The sequence below is a fragment of the Oreochromis niloticus genome, linkage group LG20 (genome assembly GCF_001858045.2).
Source record: "Oreochromis niloticus isolate F11D_XX linkage group LG20, O_niloticus_UMD_NMBU, whole genome shotgun sequence".
Classification (NCBI taxonomy): Eukaryota; Metazoa; Chordata; class Actinopteri; order Cichliformes; family Cichlidae; genus Oreochromis; species Oreochromis niloticus.
Genome location: NC_031984.2, coordinates 26,404,201 through 26,428,190, shown reverse-complemented (window position 1 = coordinate 26,428,190; position 23,990 = coordinate 26,404,201). Strand labels below are relative to the sequence as shown.

General features: G+C 38.9%; 1 protein-coding gene across 1 annotated transcript in view; it reads right to left on the bottom strand.

Annotated features, from left to right (window-relative positions):
• Positions 1-23,990, bottom strand: part of nphp4 (nephronophthisis 4) — a 162,233-nt gene that overhangs the window by 102,199 nt on the left and 36,044 nt on the right. The window contains exons 5-7 of the mRNA XM_025901798.1: positions 23,785-23,934; positions 18,052-18,188; positions 1,452-1,636 (exon numbers count right to left, since the gene is read on the bottom strand). Coding sequence (XP_025757583.1) covers positions 1,452-1,636; positions 18,052-18,188; positions 23,785-23,934 — 472 coding nt within the window. The remainder of the gene's footprint in view (positions 1-1,451; positions 1,637-18,051; positions 18,189-23,784; positions 23,935-23,990) is intronic.

Genomic DNA, 23,990 nt, shown 5'->3' with positions numbered 1-23,990 from the left:
CAGAACAAGCCTGGCAGATATGGAAAGGGAAAGATTTCAAAGACTCTGGAAAGAAAACTAGTGAGAGATGTTTCTACAGACCCCAGAACTACTGCAGAGACACGCGTGAATGACTTTGTCAAGTCGGGATTGTATTCTCAAAGAAGACGATCACTAGAACCCTGCACAGGAATGGACTGTGAGGTTGTAAACCAAGAAAAACTTTTGCAGAAGAGACACCTTCAAGCCAGACTTTACCACGCTAAAGACAACCTCAGAACGATTATGTATACTGGAGGTATACACGCCACCCCCACATTGAAACACAGTGGTGGGGGTATTATGCTGTGGGGATGCTTCAGTCTGTTTAGAACTGCGGATCTCATCAAGGTGGAAGATACCTCATGCAGTCAGCAGCAAAACTGGGTTTGGTCTGTCACTTTTTCTTCCTGCACAACTCTAAACATGCGTTGCTCCTGGTGAAGAACTACCTCCAGAAAATCAAAGTGAATGTTACTAACTGGCCTGCACAAGACCTGACTTGAATACCACAGAAAATCTGTGGGATTAGCTGAAGACAAAGATCTGGAAGACCATCTATTTTATTTCTGTGTGCAAAGTAAAATAATCTAAGCATCCAAATTCTAAAAAGGTTGTTTAGAGAGGCTGGGTTAAAAATTCCTTGCTCTGTTTAACAGCACTTTGGAAATACTTTTAAAAAAATGAAATTTTAATAGAGGGGCTAATAAATCTGTCCTCATTTGTACACCTACTCCTAATGTGTGTTGATTCTTCTCTTGGCTGGCTGTTCTGAAGGGTTTTTTCTTTGCTACAGAAGATCCTGCAATCAGCCACCACTGTCATCTTCCATTGGGCATCGAGGCCTTGTGATGTTGCCGTGCTTATCAGTGCATTCAATTCAATTCATTAAATACATTTTATTTATATAATGCATGCATTAACTTAACCATCTCTAAATTTTCCACTATCTGGATTTGTTTACTTTTGAAGGCTATGGATGACCTTTTTTGGTTGCTTAGCTGATGAAGAAATAATGAAGACACAGGCTACCTCTGTCCATAGAACAGCTCCAAATAACACTTGAGCCACTGAAAATAGGGCACAGTGTATAACAACATTACCATACACCAAATACATTATATATACTGCATATCTTATGAAACACCGGGGAAGGAAGAAAGTCTACATGTTGAACTTTTTCAGGCATCTCTGAACCAGTAATACAGACAAATAATATTCATACCAGCCAAGCTTTTTAAAAAATACAGCTTGTGCTGACATGGCAAGATAAACTTTGAATCACTTGCCCATCAGCAAAAGGAATGGCATCTGGAGAGGCTGAGGAAATACCATAAACATTATCACTCCTGGAAAGGTTTTTGCTCATCTCTGCTCTTTTATGGTGTAGAATTAAAGCTTTACTGTAGACATAAAGAGTTCCCCCTGCTCACCTGTCCTTAATCAGAGCGCTCTGTTTGGAAGGGCTGCCTGCTCGTCCTCTGACTCCTGAGGGAAAGGCCTCCAGTACTACCACTTGTGGCTTCTCAAGGAAGCACCAGCCATTGTGGACTCCAACATGAAGCCTCCTTTCCTGAATGACAGCTGTCCTTATTGCACCATCTGATCCTGGTTGTATCTGAGAATCGGTGAAGAAAAAAAGTAAACGTATATTACACTTAGAATCAATAAATATTAGTATTTTATGTTTTACATTATATTTTATGCTTAATGTAACCCTGTTAGGGACTTTGTTTCTTAGTTGAAAATGATTTATAACATGAAAGTTTTCATCAGCAGTCTTGTTTACTTATCCTATTAACCAATAATTTGCTAGCTCTATTAGTATTTTAATTAAGTATTTTATCATTAACAAAAATATGTGAAAGACATCGTTCAAATAATAGTATATACTATTCTTCTTTTTTCAATTATGTAGTTTCTTTTTGTTTAACAAATAAGTGGACAAGTGCTGGCAGAAATGGCTTTGCCACCCTGTATCAGCTGCAGTTAATGCGCAGCTGACTGACAGCTGTTCAGTGACTGACTGTAAACTCTGTAACCCCAAAGTGCAACGCGACGCTGAACCTGCCTCTCCTCCCACTCCTTCCCATTTTTTCTTTCCAGTTCAATCTTTTCTCTCTCTCTCCATCACATCTGCTACTCCCACTCTCCTTTTTTTTCCCTTCTCTTTTCGTTGTCATTTTCTCTTTCTGTCCCCCTCGCTGCTTAAAGCCTTCTCCATATCCACCCACACCTTCTCAATCAAATTAGCATATCAATTCAGCTTTGGGTTTTTTCTTTTAAAACAGCAACAGCAGAAACAGGAGCAGGAGTAACAGCCCAGCCCGCTTGGATAACTGTACGGCCCACATACATCACCGCTCGCTGCTGTTCTTCTCCTCGTGTTACATCTCTGCGCCTGCTGACTCCATCTCTGTCTCTGTCTTCGTGTTTACTATCTACGCTCCTCTTGTTATCGTTGCTCATTCGCTCACTTACAAGCGAAGATCCAATATGTGCACAGCTCTATACCATATTTTTCTTTTGGTGATGGGGATGGAAGATTAAAGCTCTTTTCATAACCTCAAGTGACTCCTTTATTTCTCACTTTCCTCTAACAAAAGAAACAAACAAAAAACTATCCGCTCATCTCAAGTGCTCTATTTTGTGAGAGAAAGCCTTGCTGTTACACCTATACGGGCAACTAAAAGGCACATAAGATGCAGGTAAAAATGAATTAACGTGCTGAGTTTTCATGATGAATAATCAGCTTGTGGACCTATCATCTACACGTTTTAATACGATTTCCTTTAGTATTATTTTAAGATTTGGTGGCTCACTAAGGCAACACTGCATGTATAGTCTGTTTTCAACCAACTCAGCTCTTATTTGGCTTTAGGAGTGTTGCATAACTGTCCTCCAGCTGGATCACATAGGCTAAGGCTCTAATCAGTTACTGTTTGCTGTTTTTGAGTGCCAAGACTAAGATGTACTCACACAGACGAGTCAACATCACATGGAAGTCAACCTCGTGCACCATGCATGCACAGTGACAAGCAAAACAATTAATAATTACCAAACAAAATTATGGAAGACTAAATTCCTGTATACAGTGGTGCAAGTGAAAGAAAAAAAACACAGTAAACTACATTTGCCTCAATTCTAACAAAGAAGTCCCGATTAAATAAACACTAATTACCTTGTCCTAAAGAGTTTCTCTTTGTTTTTTTTGGAAAGCACAGTGCAGCAATGGCTAGAACTATCACCTCACGACAAGAGAGCTCTGGGTTCAAACCTGCTGGTTTAGAATTCACCATTCACATCTGTTCCAGTTCATCCTTCACCTCCTAGTATTGCCTGGTCTTACTCTTATGTTGCTGTCACCTGGAACTGCTACATCTATCATAATTTCTCTCTTATTCTTATTGTCAAGCTGTGTATGGTTGCTAAGCCAGCACTGCACCTGCTTATTACTTTAGAACCTGAAGTCCCACAAGATGTTAGCTCAGCCATTTTCAACCACTTTTGAGTCTGGGGGACTTTTAAGCCATTTTTTGCACATATATTCCTGTATGGTATTTCAGCCACATGCATGCGCATCCTAAACCCTGATATTAGGTGAACGGCTCCGACATCTCTTGACAACCTGAAACTTGGATCCTATCTATGGTAGACTCTTGCATCTACGGATCTGGGATGAGAAGCTTTGTTGTAGTCAGTCCAAAATCCACCAGCCACTTGGCATTGGTATTCCGCAAGGGTCTTTCTCCCATATGGGTAAACTGCACAGTCACAGTCAAAACTTCACCCATTCACATTTTGACTACTAATGTATTTTATTGTATATAGTATAGCTAAAGTTACTGTGTGGTTATATCATTTTGGGAACAGAAGTATCCTTCTGTCTCAGTACAGCTTACCATTACAATTTTCTACTATAAACAACGAATTGTCTTTACATTACCCTACCTAACAAAATCATGCATTTGGCTTTCCTGGCAGTTATCAGCACAAGTGTGACAGGATATCTGTAAATAATTGCTTTCTGTGACATCCAGATTATAATTATGATTGTCTTTTCCTACACAGTCTGTCTGCTCTCGCCTCTTTTCTTCACGGAAGCCAGTGGCGGGGAAGATGACAGCGAAATGGCTTTGTCTTTTGTTGGACAGGTCTACCATGAAGTGTTTCAGAGAGAAAATAAAAGAAAGACAGAGAGAAAGTTGTTTATAAGAGAACATCAGTTAAAGTGCTGCTTTCTGTTCTCCCTATCCATCTCCTCACACCCCTCCTCCAAGTTTCTCTTTCATTTCATTGTTCTTTTTCCTCACACCATCAGTTTCTCTCTCTCTCTCTCTCTACCTATCTTGCTCGCTATCCTCTTTCTTCTCCCTCTTGCCTCTGTCTGCTGCCGTCACAGATTTCTTCCTCCCTCGTCTGAAATATGAATATTTTAAAGCTAAGAAGCTTAAAGGGAACAATGAAATGGCCCCCAAGTTAAATTATACTCCATTTCCAGAGTCACAGAAGAGGGACTTTTCTGAGTGACGAGCACACCGGTGCTATGTGGGTGTTTCTTTCTCTTTTTCACACACATATATAAGCTTGTTGTCTCCTACTTTAGTGTCATATTTGATATTCCCCCTCCCCAGAGCTTGCTTTTAGATTTGCTGAACCAGACAGGTGCACTGTAACCAATCAGCACGGTCCCTTCAGCTGTCATAATGTACACTGGACATCTGTGTTTAAAAAAAATGCGGAATTCATTTCTGATAACGTGCCTAAATGCTGTTTTCTGTTTGTTGCATAAAGAGAAAGGGGGGAGGCAGAACAAGACTAATTTGCATGCTTTTGGATGCAGTTTGTTTTAGAGCTTTGTTAACAGCACAAACAAAAGCAGTGTGTTGTAAGAGAATGGTTGTGGTTGTATTTTTGTTGTCTTCTAATTAGACGAGTCGCCCTAATGTGGGAGTTGTAAAAGGGAAACTAAGCATTCTGCTTATCCATCCATTTTGCATTGGAAAAATACAAAGGGTTGAAAATGCACTGGTGCCAGTGCACCACTATTATCTGTGATGGTTAGTCTCATGGCTGTTAGTCAGAAGTGCATCAAGAGTAAGCCAAAAGTGACTTCATACCAATAAAGCCTTTAGGGCTCAACAGAAATATTTTTTTAAACTGCAAAACTCGCATTTCTAATGTGTCTGCAGTCTTGAGGACAAATGATCATATTGCCTTGAAATCTGGGTTGGGGATAAAGCGCTCAGCAGAAAGTCAAAGATAACTCTGGTGGAAAACACATCTTATCTTGGAAAGAAAACCAAGTCAGAAAACAAAGGCAATATATTTCTATGCACTGTAGTGAACAATGATGGCTGACAAGGGTTTGTAGTCCGCATGAGTGTGTACTTGACACATTTTTGCCTTTCTTATTTTCCAGAGTGTTTTTTTTATCATCATTTCCCTCCCTCATCTGTATCTGAATCCAAAATAAAATGGCAAAAAAGCCTCTGAAGTGAAGAAGTGGAAGATTTTGAGTATTAACACCTGGAAACAGCATTACCATTGTCACATATTAACAACAAAGATTTTCTTAGATTTAATTTAACGCCCCGACTCCAGGGTGAGGCAGAGGAGACACAGGGGTGAGGATGAAATATTAGTAAGCAAAACTGATTTAGTTGGGGACATTGTAATTTGAATAAAATGGAGCTGCTGAAAAAGAAAGTCATTTAGAACAAATTTAGAAATAATAGCAGTCAAAAAAGAAATGGAAAGCAGGAAGCAGCTGCCTTATTGTTCGATTTTAAGGGAAATGAGTATAGATTTTCAGAGAAGCCTAAATTAGTTTCTGAAGGTTATTTCTTTGTGCTTAAAAGGTAGGAGCAAGCTCTCCTCGGTGGCTAACACTAAGACATATGAAACCCAATATAGAAAATGGGTCTGACCCAGTAATAACGGGATAGGAACTTTGTTAAAGGTCGTGATAGTTGTTCTGAACCCTCTTGACTGAACCAGTATAGCAATACTGGTACATCCAAGTCAAAAGACAAAAAAAACACCTTTGAACAAAGACAGAGGTTATAGTATTTGAGGGCTACGGTCCTGCATAGCATCTATTTCAATGGCTTCTATAAAAAATGCAAGCTTGTGATAACTTTTATGGTTTAAAAGTTATCACTCACCCATCTAAATCACTGAATTCAGGTGTTCCACTCACTTCCACAGTCACAGGTGTATCAAATCAAGCACCTAGGCATGCAGATTGCTTCCAAAAACATTTGTGGAAAAAATGAGTTGCTTTCAAGTGCTCAGTGAATTCCAGGGTGGTACCGCAATAGGATGCCACGTGTGCATGAAGTCCGGTCAATAGTCAACTGTTAGTGGTGTTATAACAAAGTGGAAGTGATTGGGAATAACAGCAACTCAGCCACGAAATGGCTATGTAAAATCACAAAACTGAGTCACTGAATGCTGAGGTGCACAGTGCGCAGATGTTGCCAATTTTCTGCAGTCAGTCACTACAGACACCAAATTTCATGTGGCCTCCAGATTAGCTGAAGAACAGCGCACAGAAAGTTTCGTGGAACGGGTTTTCATGGCCAAGCAGCTGCATGTAAGTGCAATCCAAGCTGCATCCAAGCCTTTTGTGCCACCAGTAGTGTAAAGCACGTCGTCACTGGATTCTAGAGTAGTTGAGAAGTGCTCTCTGGAGTGACGAGTCACGCTTCTCCATCTTGCAATCTGATGGATGAGTCTGGGTTTGGCAGTTTCCAGGGGAAGGGTACTTGTCTGAATGTATTGTGCCAGTTGTAAAGTTTGGTGGAGAGGGGATTATGATGTGGGGTTGTTTTTCAAAAGTCGGGCTCGGCCCTTATACGTTCCAGTGAAAGGAATGCTGAATGCTTCAGCATACTAAGACATAATGGATAATTTTATCCTTCCGACTTTGTGGTAACAGTTTGGGGATGGCCCCTTCCTGTTATAACATGACTGTACAAAAGTGCAGAAAGCAAGGTCCATAAAGACAGTGAGCGAGTGTCGTGTGGAAGAAGTTGACTGGCCTGCAGAGTCCTGACCTCAACCCGACGTAACACCTTTATGATGAATTAGCGCAGAGACTGCGACTTTCTTGTCCAACATCAGTGTGTGACCTCACAAATGTGCTTCTGAAAGAATGGTCAAAAAAATCCCATAAACCACCCTTAACCTTGTGGAAAGCCTTCCTAGAATAACTGAAGCCATCATAGCCCAACATCATGTCAAACTCCATGGATTAACAATGGGATGTCACTCAAGTTCGTATGCGTGTGAAAGCAAAGCAAAGTGATTACTTTCAGCAACATAGTGCATTAAACCTTAAGCTGACTGAAAACCACATCAATACAAGTCAGTTATGCAAACTATATTAAGATGAAGCCTAATAGACATTCCTGGCATGAATCTGAAAATCTACCACCAAACAAACCTAAAGGTAAAGGTATTCAAGTTCACATTACTTATTATCCAACCGTGTTATATCACTCAAAACCTGCTGTCATTACAGAGGTGCACAGTGATAATCATTTGAAGCTAACAGCACACATTTTGTGACAGTCTTTGGAAGCCATCATTAGTTATGACAGTGAAAGTGTCAGAAAGAGCTATGTAAAGAGTGAAAATGAAACCTGGAGAGAAGCAGATGGCACTTTCTCAGCTCCACACACCTGGCCACTAACTGTAGGATGTGGGTGTGAATGTTCAGTGTAGAAAGTTACACAAATTATGATGCCAGTAATGAGTGGAGGAAGTTTCAGACACTGTTCATCCATTTGACAAGCAACTCTGGTATAGTTTACTAACACTTTAAGGCTGGGGGCAATAACATTCCCTATTGGAGCTACCTGCTGTAGTGACCTCTTGTGAATAAGTGCAGCTGAAAGTCACTTCTTCTATGCCGTATTTACATATTTTGATCAAGTTTCTCACTCATACATTGATATTCATGCAAATGCTCAAAAATCCAAACAACAGTACAGATGAGCAGTGTGCAGTGTACTTTTAGCTTTTTAAAAAATAATGCCACAACACCATTCACTCAGCTTATTATCATCATCATCATTCCCAAAATCAATGTCTCCAGCACCTCCATTTTTATACTAATATAAAGTTAATGTTAATTGTGCAACTAGTAATGAGTGAACAAGAATGTGGTTTCAGAAAGTCGTTTTCTTGGCACTTTCCTGGGCTGAACTTTAATAATAAAGCCATTAAATATAATCATCGTCTCACTTAGAGGCAAATGCCTTCATTTTCATGTGACTGAGGTGCCAAAGCAGAGGCCAGCTGAAATATATAACTGGGAAAATATTTTTAATGACTCTATGACTCAAACACTAATTACATCTTTTCTTACTTATCTTGACAATACAATTAATAATAGTCCTCCTCATTCCCAATCATCCACTTTATCTTACACTGACTATCTGAAGGAAATGCAGCTGCTTGTTTGTGTGGTAGTGAAAAAAACACAAATGGGAACTTAAAGTATGGGGAGGTTTAATTACTCAGTTTCCTCAACTGAAAGTGTAGCAAATAGGCAAAACCGAAACGGAATGATTATTTGGGTGGACCAGCCAACGCATTCTCATCCCAAAATGTGAAATACTGACTTTTAGCTCAGATGCTATCAGCATCACAATGGTATGCAGAAGGTTACTTTTGGGGGGCGGTGAACTAATCCGCTTCGCACAACAAATTCAGAGAAATTATTTGGGTGTTGGAATGATTTCTGGTGGAATAGAGGTGCATGCATACAAGAAGCCACTCAAATCTGTGGCGTTAAGAAAGTCAATAACATTTGGTGACTTCAGAGAACTACAAGTGAAGTAACAGCTGGCGATGCGAAATTAAACTTTTCAAAATGTTGCAACCAATCAAAGTGACTACCACTGTGACCGAAGGATACCATTCATTGACATGACAGGATGGTAAACACATTAGAGGGCTATATAGGCAACCGGAGCCTGGAAGGTCCACTACCAGCCAGCCATCAGCAATTGTTGCATGCGTACTCACTTCCTTATGTTTGCCAGAAGCCAGTTTGTTTCTTATTCCATTTAGGGCTTTGTTTTAGTCACTTTATCTTGTTTTTAAGGTTTAGGCACTAAAATCTACTTGGTTAAGTTAAGGGACAATATTGTAGTTTGACAATATTGTTGTCAAACTACACTGTAATATTTGTTAACAAATAGCTTTACAAAAAATGTACTCTGCATATTGAAAAAATATACTTTACATCTAACTCCTAACGCATTCATACTTGACCCATCTCAGTACTGCAATGAAACTCTTGCATCATGCCTGTACAAAAGGATACCTCCCAGAACTTTGATAAAATGGGAGAATTTAAAAACCTGTCAAAAGTGCAGGAACGACCATCATTTGCCTTTCAAACTATAGTACTACAATTTTTTTTTTATAGTTTTATGACAATGACAATTTTATTTATATAGCAGATTTCATTACACAAAACTCAATCAGCTTAACACAGAAAATGAAGAAACATTAAAAACTGTGTGGGTTTATAGTGCCTTAAGGTAGCAAAAACAGCAAAACAGAACAAACCTTAACTAAATAAAACACAACAAAAGAACAAAACTTATTAACTGTAGGCGTTAATGTTTCTGTAATGGTTACTCTACGATTACATGCTTCAGAAAAGATATGTGCTGTTTTGTTTTTCAGCTGAGGACAGACGACCACAAATGTAAGAAATGCTTGTTGGGTTTTGGCAAAAAGGAGACTGAGAATATTTTCAATCAAGTAGAGTATAATGTAATTAAGTGATTTTCATTTGTATAAAACAGCTCTGTCCAGAAACTAGGAGCACTGTTCATTGAAATGTAACCTTGTACCAATTTAGATAAAATATAAAAAGTAATTAATGGTCTATGTTTCATTATTACTACAACTTTAAATTTCCATTAAAGAAAACTTTAAGAAAAATATATTACGTGACAAATACTGTAATTAGCAGGTTTCAGATTGGCCAAGAATACTGCAATTGTTTGTTATTTGATATTTTCCTCCATCTATGTATATATTCCTCATGAATACAGAAAAATAACAGGAAAATGGTGCTTTAATGGTTTCAGGACAAAATAATTAAAAGCAAAACCACCTTTATAGCTTTTGCAGATTTTCTTTTCCTGATGTTTCTGAGGTTTTTTTTTCTGCAAGGCACCATTAAAAGCTGTCAGCTATTAATCAGTAAGTTTTCATGTCAGTACTTTGTGAAATCAATGTGTAGGCTGTTGTAACAGGTAATAATAACTCTACAGATGGCAACTGTCATCTCAAGGGGCGTGTGTGAGTGTGTGAAAGAGAAATGGCAAGAGAGTGTGAGAGAAAAAAAGCAGTTGAAATTATGTCCCACAAGAGTTTTGTATAAGCCAATTACCAAGTCAGTTATACAACTCCAGCATATTTCTCTTACCTTTGAAAACCAGCAAACAAAGGGAAACACTTCTGAGCTTTTATGATCATACACTTCTCACATAGCCAGGGAGAAGATGCGAGCTGGTAATTTATCTTTTTTTTCATGTTTTAACCTGTTTGATCTGTGCAATCAGGGCACACACCTACAATAGAAACCTTTGTTTTGTTTTTTGAAAGAGTCATGTAATATAGGCAGATCAAGCTTCACACACCTCTAAGTCAAATGCATTCATGACCTGTGTTCATTTTCACCCATATCAAGACACTGAGTGAGTGAGTGAGTGAGTGAGCAAGTGAGTGAGTGAGCGAATGAGTATGTGCTGCTACCCACGCAGTGGATGTTAGCTCCCCCATATTGAGGGTGAGTCATTCGTGGCAAGAAACAGTAGCAGCATCATTAGCATGCTGCTCTCATCCTCCCACTCCCCTACTCCTTAACAAATTTTAACTGGCACAGAGCTTCCACCGATAAATCACTGTTGCCCGACCGCTGAAACACTTCCATAATTCACCAACCAAAAATATTGAGTCAAACACACACTCATACTGCTCCCTTTCCGTTCCCCTCCCCATTTCATTCCATTTGTCCCTAAGCGTAGCGTAACACTTTCAACCACAGCACATGCAGTTCTACACCATCATGATCACATTATGTTGTAGCACAGTTGGTCCCACTTGGAACGAACCCCAGCATTTAATGCTGGGTCCAACTATGAGCACCAACAGCACACAAATATGTGATATCATATCATAACTTTAAAGGATAAGGCTGTTTCTCACTGACAACACACGCCACTAAGAAAAAGTACATTTAATGTTATTTTTTAACCCTAATCTATCTGTAGTACTCAGACCCAAGCCTAATTATTTATATTGCAGACAACTGTCTTTTTTTTTTTAAATGAGTCACAATTCTGAATTTTCTTTGAAATTTGTTAAGGACAATTTTAACCTCAGTATTAAGAGTACCAAAGGAACATCTGTGTAACTGTGTGTTCAATATATGTGCTTAAGTAGTGTTCGCACCATAGAGCTTCATTTTACAAAATTAAAAATGAGGATTTGGCTGCTCATGCAACACAGAAGAATTAATACATTGTGAGTTTTGGCATTTTTAGTTGATTTGGTGACAGACACAAAAAAGACATTTGTTTTGGTTATGAAATGTCTGTGTGTTGTTTGTCTGTGATTTATAGCTCATATAAGGCCCTAGTTGTCAGAAGATTATGGGGACCCTTTTAACACCACTTAGACCCCAGTCACACAGGCCTAAAAAGACTGGTGGGTCACATGGCAGCTGCTCGGTAAAAACGAATATTCCCTAAACATGTGAGTAATTGCTGAGGCTGCTAAGCCCCAGTCACACAGCCTTAGAGACCAGTCAGTGACTCCATGGTAACCATCCATCACTAGGGAAAAATCTGCATTCCGCAATCAGGTTGCGAGTTGTTGCAGACGGTTGCTGGCTCTTGCTAGATAAAAAAAACACAGGCAGAGGTATGTGGTGCTGCAACGATAACCCTCATGTGATTGCTTAGGTCACTACCAGATTGCTGCGATCGCCGGTAGCTTGCATGGAAGATGCAGACTTGTCTGCAAACATTTGTCAACTACTCAGTAAGCGGTTGTGAAACTCTAAAACATGGTACACAAACTGGAAAGACCAACTAGAGAGACCATTTACTTTTAATAGTGTTCGATAGAACACTATAAAGTCCCAATTGAGTAATGATGTGCAAAACTCTTTATTTGGTGTCTGAACACAGCAGCATTTTTCCTGAGTACAAAAACAAAATGAGAAACAACAATTGTGCTCCTTTGAGCAATATGGCTCATTTGAAAGAGCAAAACTTAGTATTGTGGTCTAGACAGCCCAAAATGTGATGTCCCCATATGTGGACGGCAGGTCTTAGGAGGTTAAAGTAAAAGTTGTGCATTTTGGAAAATGTTGCTTTAATGGGTAAGACAAGTTGCACTTTGACATTTATACATACATATATATACATTCCTGGTTTTTCTGGTTTCACTACAGCTCAGGAGAGCATTTGCAGACAAGTTGGCATCTTCTATACACAATATAGACAACCATATCTGTAGTGAGGATGTGTTTGTCCTCTTTGCTACCAGTCACATCCAGCAACCACTCACCAGCCAGTCAGAGAATATAAATGTTTGCCTAGCCACCAGGGGGTCACCAGCCAGTCTGTAGGCCTGTGTAACTGAGGCCTAAGGTGATGAGCAATAATGAGACACAAGGGCTAAATAATATTTAGACAGCTGTATCAAAATGGATCTGAACCATCAGGTTACTTCTGTACTTCCTAAAATTTAAGGTGATTTCTAGAATTTAAAAATTATAAGGTTGCTAAAAAACAAAACAAAAAAAAATAACTTAATTTCACATAATGGCCATTTTAATGAAAATAAAAAATGTTTCTTCAGCATTACAGTCATGAAACAGCCAGCATGAGGTGAGTGAAATGATAATCCCTATTGATTATCAGCAGTAGCAACTCTTCCTGCAACAACAGCTCTGCAGTGACAGCGCATAAACCAGGCTTAGTGGCATATCATCGATAAATGACATTTGATTCTCGTATTCCGATTTCTGAATAGTTTATCTTACAGTGTCACAGTCAGCAGTTTTGACACATATCTGACTCACACTGGTCAACTATCTTTAAGTGACATCTATGCTCACTAAAATGGATTTTCTGGAATTTACATAGTCCCATTTACAGTCTTTACTGGAGGCTTGGCAGCATGTAATCAATAAATGACCACAGAATGTAACACTTTAATTTCTCTATCTGGACTCCGTTTATTTTACATTTCCATACTGGCTATTCAAATTCTATAAAACTAATACTTAAAAATGAAAATGCAATACATTTTTTTGTAAAATATATATATATATATATATACATATATATATTTATAATGATTTTCCGTGCATGTTTACAGGTGAAATGCAGGTGAAAGAGTGATATCTTTTTGCAGAATTTTTGTTTTTGAGGAGCGCTTGATTGTATTGTATGGTATTGCATGTTGTCTGAAACAGTGTTCAAAGACACTCAAAAGGGATTTTAAAATAATCCATGAGAGAGAGAAAAAATTAGTTGAAAATCAATTAAATAATAGTGTCTTGATGATGTTTAAAGTTTATCTCTTTCCTGATTCAACAGCTGTGCATTTCTTGTCTTGTCTGATTTACAGTGTCTATAATCAGTCGCAGTCTATCTCCTCTAATGATTGGATCGTCAATCACTACGAAGACCTGGATCCCATGAATATTTAATGCTCGCCAACTACATTAAATCCTGTTCTTTTGCACTGCATCAGTTACATGGGTAAGTGGCCTGCAGTCAAACTGGGTTTCCTTGGAGAACAATGTGCAAGACGCTGCTCTTGTTCAGAAACGTTCAAACAAAAAATACTTTCTTTTTTTTTTAATACTACCGCGTCCACAGGGGCAGTCCTACTTTGAGTGAATTTCCTTCTTTTAGGACAAATGAAAACTTCCCCGAGCTTTGTTGCCACAGTCTTTCTCCGTTCATTAAATCAGCCTAAGGCGTTTTGTTCTGCTTGCGGCGCGGCATTGGTCCTCCCCTGCTCTTCTCCTCCTCTTCATCATCTTCTGTTCTCTCTGCTCTTTTGATCACAAGCTAAAATGTTACATACATTCTGACAAGATCTCAAGCCCTTTCATCAAGCGCAATAGGTTTTATTGAAGATATAGGTGAGCGGGTGCTACAGGTCACTGGAGGTGTAGGCCTTTGGCTTTGGCTTTGGGGAATGTAGACAAATTCAAGCATCTCTGAAGAGTAGTGTTAATTTTTTTTCTCTCTTTCTTTTTAAACAGGGGGTCAGAGTGTGTTTGAAGAGGTCCAAGACTGCAATTTAAATTAATCTTGTGCTCATTAAACTGTTATATAAAAGTAGCTACACTAGTCCACATGAAAAAGCACATCAACTAGGGCACAGGCTGTATAATATATGGGAAAGTGGACTGTAGAAAGAAGCAACACTGGGATAGTTTATTGAGCTAAAAATAGCAATACTTATGGGGAGATTAAGTGAAGACGATATGTTAGACGAGCAGCCAGTGTAAGGATTTTGTCTCATGCTCTACTGTACATTCATCTGCTTCCCCATTCCTCTTCATTTTTGCCGTTCCATTCCTGCCTCAGTATCATTTAAGCACGCTAGCATGAAGTCACACACATTCACTCTCACAAACACACACACAGACACAACGGTAAAACTGAGTTGGCGTGTGAGGTGTCAGCATCACTTCAGAGACAGCTTGATGACAATCCAGCTGGAGTCACACTTTAAAGGTCACACACAGATCACACACACACCCTTTCTCTTTGTCTGTCTGTCTTTCTCACTCTCTCTCTCTGTCACACACACACACACACACACACACACACACACACACACACACACACACACACACGCACACACGCTTTAATTAAAAGCTGCAATCAAGCTGACTTCTGCATGTATTAACACCTCTTGCAGACGTGAGAATGTCGTCATATCGCTGAAGTTATAAAAGTCTGGAACATTTAACTCATCTACGCAACATAGGCTGGTTATGAGGACCTGCAAAGAACATCTCACCAAGGAGGGAAAAAAAGTGTGAACGCCAATATGAGAAAATTATTCATGCTAGCATGACACTTCGCTCACTGAGTAAAAGTTGTAGTCTACTTTCCCGTATTTACACTTAGGTACAGAAATAAAATATACAGAAATAATTTCAAACTGCATGCACGCAACAAAAACTGGATTTAAATACAAGAAATATCCTTGGAAATGAGAAAGGGGACAAAACATAAAAAGGACAGAGCTGCCTGTAAATGCTTAATGATCGGAGTGCTAAAGGGAATAGGCCTATTTGGAAAAAAAAAAAAAAACTGGGTTAGTCTTTTTTTCAGTTTTTACAGTTTTAATGCAAAAGTAGTGGAGACAAAATCCTAACTGACTGTTTGATTTCACAGATCAATCAATAATTTTCTAAGGGGAGGTTTAGGGCTGCATGACCTGCATATACAAGTGTATGTAAAACCTTGTGAAATTACAGGTCCTTAGCTCCACTAGCATTCTCTTCAATCTTCCATCATCACAGGCTGACTGTTGTGCTGGCAGTAGGTTTTGTACCTTGATACCTTTGGTCAAGTGTACAACAAGACTACTGAGGATAAGAACCACCATCAAACTATAAGGCAGTCCAAAAAATAAATGAATAAATAAAATATTTATTCCTTTGTGGATCTTTTGCATGCTCACATCAGGTTTACTTTTTTATTATCGAGATTCTACACAGTTTTAAAACTTCTGCGTAAAAAAATGAGACCGATATTTATACTTGCTGTCAACTCTGTGCTGGTATATAACAACTATAAACCAACTTTTTATGGTATAAAACAACAAGCATCTAGTTCTCACTCAAAGTGAGAAAAACACTTGATTTCTGCCATATTTTTTGTCTTTACTGAATTACAGTGTCCTGCTATGAATGCACCTGACCAGCACCTAAAGGAGCATTATCATTCTCAAGGCGTAACATAGCAACGATTTGTCACAATCGTCGGTATTTTACACAATGGGATGAGAACGTGTTGTGAAATTTATATACTTCACTGTTCTTCATATGCTGCTGTTAAGTGGCCATGTGTGTATGTCCGAACCTTTTTCCACCGGTTGTTTATAAAAAGATTTTGCTTGTGTTGGCTCGTCCTTGTCACAGTACACGCATGTGTAAAAACCATAATGAGTTTGGACCTTTGTTTTCACGCTGTTATACAGATGTTGGTCCCCAGTGTCAGAACAGAAATTGTGCAAAATGTCTTTTGAATTATGCTGTCCCATTGTTTCTGGAGTAATCTACACAGGGACCTGAACTTGTCGTAACACATTACTGTGGGAGGATTTACAAAAAGTTTATATTGTTCCATTTTTCAGTGAGCTTGCTCTTGAATTTTTACTTTTTTATGACATATTACTGCATATGATGTGGATGTTGTGTTTATTTGTTTGTGCTGTATGAGAGTTGCATTTGTGTGATTTCTTTTGCTAATAATCTGCTGTCCTCTTGGCCAGGTAACTTATAAAAAGAGATTTTTTTTTCATCTTAACTAGGCTATTACACGGAATGAATAAGATACTGATTATTTAACATTGACATTATAATGCAACTCTGGATTAAAAGTACAACTTCCCTGCACTGGAAAAAGTCAGCAAATGTTTTAGGCCATTTCTAATCAGATTTGATTGGTAAGTACTGTTATTTTCATTTGTTTTTTATTTTGGTTTAAAATTCAGTTTAGTTTCTTTTAGTTTTCAGATTGATTTTGTTTTGATTTTAGTTTTAATTTTGGCTATTAATGGCATTTTTCAGCTTTAAAGATTTAGAAAGTCGATAACAGTACAAGAATACAATAGACCAAACACTTGTCTTGTTTGTGTCCATAGATTTTACCAACACTGAGTTTTTCAGTTCTGTTGACGACCCTAACCTTGTTCTATACATGCAGTTTTACACACAACTGAATTCTTAAAAAAGATAGAAAATAACTCCCTAGATAAACACCCATAGTGTTTTCAAGATGGCTACGACTGACAAGATCTGCCTTCTTGAAGAATTTTGGTTATTCCATCACAGACACACTTACAACAGCTCCTACTATTTGCTCTACTTAATCAAATCTACACTCCTTTAGTCCCCTGTGTTTGAGTTTGGGGATTAAGCCCAGCAGTATCAAAGAGCAGGCGGAGAGAGATATGGAGTGACAGTGTTGTCATATCAATTCCCATCCTTACTGGAGACACATCTCACTTAGGCTGAAGTGAACAGATAGGGCCTGTGCGAAGCCATTGTACATATAATTGCTAGTCCAAAGCTGCACCTGTCAAATACGGTTAACCATCTGGGTTTCCACAGACAAGAAAAAAAGGGAAGAGGATAGATAAGCTCCATTTAGTTTGGGAGGTGATGTGGCTTAAATTGCAGTGGCAGCTGTAAAAGGGCTCTGGCTCGCACACTAAAGAAACGGAAAGTGAGATAAAGGAAAGTAGGCTGGAGAAAATAATCTTGGCAGAGGTATGTCAAGGCCATCCTGGTCATCTTTAATTTGAGGAGATTGGTGAACGGTCACCTCACAAGAATGATATCAGGACTGTACGTATGCATCGTACATGTAGCTTCATAAAAGGGAACCGTAAGGCGATTTGCTTTTCCCAAGTAAGCACCACATATACTGTGCATTTGAGGGAAATAGGATGTAAGATGAGGAAGAGACATATGCTTTACGAGTGTATATAGTTCAAAATGACACTTCGCCAGTATATCTGGAAGTGAGTTTTCATCAATGGAATATCGTTTTTGGCTGCAGTAGCAATTTAAATGCTTCCAACTGCAGAGCTCCGCATGAGAATATGGACTTTAAAGAAGATGAGACACGGATCTGTGTATTTTATGAATAACAGTCATGTAACCATCCCTGATGTGTCATCTGCATAAACTATCAAGACTGTGTGTGTGTTATGAAAGCTTGGCCTTACTGTGTTCTGGCAGTCAGCATTGATCAGCTGCAGCAGCTGGCTCTCGAACTTCTCCAGGGACGGCTGAAGGGAGATGGTAAGTCTGTTCAGGGTGAAGGGCAGCGTTTTGAGCGTCTGAGGCTTCAGCAGAGCATCTCCTGATGACAGCGTGAACATAACATCAACTGACACACACGCCTCAATATTTACACGATTTTCCTCAGTCATATTTAGAGTGCTTTCCTAGCCTAAATTGATTTCTTCCCTGCTCTGTTAAATGTGTTTTCTGCTCAGAAAATGTCTGTTCCATTTGGACTACTGTGGAGGAGAAAACACCATCTTGTGTAATACATGCAAGCTACAAGTTCTGAAATACATTTCAGTACAGTTTGTTCATGACCCATTTGTAAAATTAATTTTCCATCATCCCCAGAAAATGGCATCGTAGAAGTTCGAGAAACATGAAAGACTGATTTCAAATGAAAATGCACAGCTTAAAAAAGCAGAATCACTGTGTGTATACTCTGTGTTTAATATATAAAAGTGAATGATATGTGCAACAAGCTTATTCTGGATTTTTTCAGTTTTGTGAAAGATTTATGAAAATTCTCTTCACATAAATTAAGGACAAAACATTATCTGCAATCCTGGCAGATCAGCCAATCTCAGTGCCGCATCAGCTGATGACTCTGCTGATACCTTTCTAAAATCCAAATCAGCCCATCTGCAAGCTGCTTTGCGATCCACCTCCACCCTAGCTTCTGTATTCATGCTTTATTGCACCTAATCCACATCTGTTGTTCCTGATACATTCTCTGTTCTGTGCCTGCCGTCTTACTGCCTCTGGCTTTCAATGTATGCACATGAACAGCCAGAGAGATGTGTTATCCCCACCTTTAGGCTCCCATGTGTGCATGTGGAAACTGAAGAAGGTCCCATAACAGAACCAAGTAAACTACAACTACAAACTACAGATAGAAATACGGGCCTATATGTGCTAAGTGTCTTTGTAGTCCAGTTTAATTTGCAGTAGTTTCTGACGCATCACATAAGCTACCTTACAGCCATCAAGGAGAAAGAATTTCATAACATTTGGAAGGTTCAGTGTCTCCTGATGTCAGCTGAGAATTACAGCTGTCAAGATTGATGAGCTGAAAAAGACAGTCTGAAAATTCCAGCTTTCATAGAAATTGATTCCGACCAAAGCGCCTGACAGGAAAGAGCGACAATCAGCGAGTGAGTCAGTTGGTCAGTTGTGCAGCTGCAGCTCAGAATTTCGAGCCAGCTGTCCACTAATCAAAAGTTCTATCAGCTCCTTCAGTCCACATGCCAATGTGTCCTTGAGCAAGATATTTAACCCCATAAAATTGCTGTATTGAATTATTTCTTCTTACATTTAAAAACAATCTGGAACATTTAAAGGATCTACATTATACACTGCAGTTATGGTCAGAGGTTTACATACACTAATCCTGGGCATGAATGACATTTGTATTTGAGGCCTTGAATGACTTCTTTGAACTGTCTGGTTGAGGCACGACATGCTAAAGGGTATTTAACCAAATATTAGGGGGAGTCTATATAAGTATTTGAGTCTGTAATTTTAACCCTGTGTGCATTATAGAAAATACAAAATATATTCAAACTCATGCAACCATTTTATGTTTTTCATTAAACCTATTCATGCTATACAATTATTATATCGTGGGAAAAGACATTTTTAAAAGCACAACATTATCATGATGTTCATGTCCATGATGAGTCTGTAAATGTCTGACCACAATTGCATATACAGGACTTAAAACACTTCATATAGAACAAACCGAGGACTTAAAAGTATGAAAGTGGTTAATATGTACTTATCAGCAAGTAATATAACACACTTCCAAGCAAGGGAATTTTTCAGTAGCTCAGCAGTCAGGAAAATAGTGACTGCCAGGACAGCAACAGAAAGGTTTCTGTCCTGGTTTGACATATTAAAAAGAGCTCAAAGACATGCTGCTATATCTCGCCCCTCTACATGATCTAAGACAATTGAATCTAAGCTGGCTAACATCTTAACAGACAGATTTTGGCTGCTTGTGGAAGATGGATAGCCGTCATTTTCTGAGATATTGAGAATTTTCAAATCACATAGAAATATATGTGGCATCTAACACACTCTCCTTGGTATACAGCAACACAGTGTTCCTTCAGCCCTGTATTGCATGTCTGTAACTGACTTGAAATAAGAGGTCATAATTAAGCAAGTTACAGATACATATATATATTAGGGGTGCAACAATACTCGTATCGATATTGAACCGTTCGATACAGTGCTTTCGGTTTGGTACGCATATGTATCAAACAATACAAAATTTTTAATTTATTTTATCAACTTTTCTTCTGACGATGCTGTCTGTGTTGAGAGCTCAGTGGATCTGCGTTCGACTACTCCGCCTAGGCTGCACTGTCGAGCGCAGTATAAAACAGTACGTTGGATGTGCCACGCAATGCTCAATTACATTGGTGGGAACTAATGCGTTAGCGCAGTTAGCTCGTTAACGTGTTGACGCCGTCCAGCCCCACACACGGGGCGATCCGCTGTAACTCGTTAACGGAGATTTGCGGCGTTATGGCATTAATGTCATTTTAACGAGATTAACACTGACAGCACTAGTGGGAACACAACGAATATGACTGCACATTTACGCCGACATTATCCTAGTGCAAAGACAAGTGGAAGCAGACAAAAACAACAAGCATGCATGCTACAAACTTTACCCGAGTCATTTAGACGGCCGTTAGCACATGATTCTCCTTATGGGGACCTGATATGTTTAATATGCTGCTGAGAATATACCCCAGAAGAAGCGTATAGTATAGCTTTTATTTTGGAAAGAGCCATTTCTCTGTAATAAACTCTCTTTTCCAAAGATGAGTGATTTCTCGATCAGATAGATTTATTTATTTTTTATTATTTTGTTGTTTCAGCAACATTACATTTAAAAACTGTACTTTTGAGTTAAAATATATATTTATAATTTTAATTAATGACAAATTAAAAAGGCATGAACATTTTTTTGTATCGAAAAAATATCGAACCGTGACACCAACGTATCGAACCGAACCGAACCGAACCGTGAATTTTGTGTATCGTTGCACCCCATACATATATATATATACATCCATTCAGGTTTTGTAGTAGTTAGTGAAAGAATAGGAAATGCAGATATGTTATGTAATGTAACAGAACTGCTAAACTTGATTGTATTATTGATTATCATATTCCCTTCTTTGTCATAGGCATCTCCATGAGCTGGATCAGGAAATTCAGTCCTTTTTTAGTACATCCATTTCTTTAATGCTTTGTGGAAAGCTTTCTAATCCCAGTCACTGGAATATTTAAACCAGAGAAAGACTGAAATGTTTCTGTCAGAAAAACCCGACAAAAACAGTTTCCTTTTGGATACTTGGCGTTAATTGAATCCAAACTGAATGAAGAGAGCACTGCAGCAAACAGACGAAGTAAGAAAGTCTGAATCCACAATCACCCCTTTCAGACACAACAAAGAGTAAATAGCCAGTGTGATTGTAATCTCTTCAAGAGTAATGCAGCCACTGAGCATTTCATTGCAGCCCTTGTCTCAGGAGCGCAGAGTTGGACTGTTCTGAATGCAGTGTGAATATCAAGCCAGTGGCTGTGGTCTTAAAAGGCAGCTTAGGTCTCTGCTGCTCACAGCCCCAGAACATGAAGAGGATTAGCCTGCTACCATACCTCCCACTGACTCCCAATGATTATAGCTCTGCACTGTCAGACTTCATTACATTCCCCCTTAGAAACTCACTTTCTAAGTACTGCAGACATTTCAACTTCTGATGGAACTAAGTTTGTAAAAAAAGGGAATAACTATGATGAATGTCCCGTATGTTATTGTGACAGCTTGAAGGAGAAAAGTGAGAAGCAGTTGATCTATATAATATAAGATCAGACATGACGTGTTAAATGTTTTTGACTGAGCCGTGTCATATTACTCAGGTGACATCACTCCAACTCTAAACTCACTGGGGTGTTGAACGGGGACCAAATATGCAACAAGCACACACAATCTGTAGTACACATGAGTGCAGGTACACCTAATAAAATTCTCAATCTGTCACAATACTTTACTAACTGGTAAGAAGCTGCACAATTATGCTCTCTAGGCTCACTTTTGCCCCCTTTACTTCCCACTGAAACAAGCCTCAGTCCCCCAGGCCTAACCCCCCCGACCTTGCTGCAGTTGCTAGGTGAAATCGGTCACAAAGAGGGTGCTACAACAAAAACCTCATAATTGCTTTGGATAGTAGAAAATTGCAGCAGCCACTCGTTTACATGGAAGAGGCCAACTTGTTTGTAAACTACTGCAAAAGTTGAAAAGGTTGACTGAAAACAAAGAATGTTTGCTGTAACTTCCCACTAAAGCTAACATGTTTCAAAAGGTGAAACATTTTTTCTGAAGGTGAACGGTCTCTGTTTTTGGTTTGTGTAACACTTTTCACTTTCACTACTGTTCTGCAACTATTTAGCAAGTGTTTGCAGACAAGCTGGAATCTTTCTTGCAGAATGTGAGTGACCACAGCAATTTTGCTAGTGAGCAAAGCAATTGCAAGGAGTTTTCCATGAAGCATCATATTCTTCTGTGCAGCCAACTTCACCTAGCAACGCCAAGCAACCTGCAGCAACCACTCGCCAACCAAATGAAGATTACGCATTTTTCTCTTGTGACCAGTGGTTGCCAGATGTCCTAAAACACTCTCTAGGCTTGTGGTGTGATTGGGGCTTTATCCTTCTCTCTGAAATGTTGTAAGGTCTTGTACTTCACAAGGTGCTTCAGCATTTATGTTGTTGTGAATTCACGCTTTAAGATGGGCAAAGGCACACCACATTAACAGCCAACCTTTTTAGGGGGGGTTGTCTGTAGAAGCATATATTGAATAAATGAGTAAAAGGCAAAAGTAGGCTGATTAGTCAACACAATGACTAACAAGTAACTTCTCCTGCTCACAGGCCTCATGATAGTCATTAGGATTTAATGTGTTTAAAATAATCTTAATGAGAATAACAATCCAGCCACATAAGCTGAAGGCAAACGATTTGAATTCATCCAGCTGTAAAAACCAAAACTCAGACTTACAGATATTCAATTCATTAGAGAGCTTTCATCTTACGCTGATCTCAAAACGTATCAATATTTTTCTAAAGTAGTTCACACAATGAATATTTATACGTATTTTAACTGACATGCTGCTTTGTACTCTTGCAGGCTGACATATTAACACAAACTCTGACGAGGAGTGCATAACTAAGTACACGCGAGTACTCCTCGCCATGTACTAGATGCGCCAGCTCCCAGTCATTCAAAACATGTATCTCACATCGATAAAGAAGAAAGATTAGATGCTGTCCCTATTTTCCACAACACACTGCTTTCCTCCCGAGGTCCTTATATGAACGTAAACTTATGTCATAAAGTTTACTGAACTCAAATAGGCACAGAATCAGCTTTTCTTTCTTCAGTTTTGGTACATTGTGTGGTTGAATTTAGAACAGCCCTAGGCTTTATTTCTATTGGTTGCACGAAGGTATGTCACAGCATGTAGCAGTCAAAGTTGGGCGAGTGACCATTATTGTGTGGTGGTGCAAGCAAAGGAAAAGAATGGGTTTCAGGCCGCAGCATGTCCTATTTAAAAGGGCCTTAAGATCCTAAAATTTCTTAGTGATGTAAAGTTTACCTGTTGGGGAAGCTACTAGTCCAGGAATGTTCTCTTCCCCGGATACAAGGACATTCTCTGGAAAGAGGTGCAGGACAGAATCCAGTGCAGGATGTTTTTTCAGGACACAGGCCAAATGTGCTCCTTCAATAATCTTCAAGACACTGTGATCTGCAAACGGAGACATAGAGCAAATTTACGTTGAATATTCTGCACGCATTTCATGA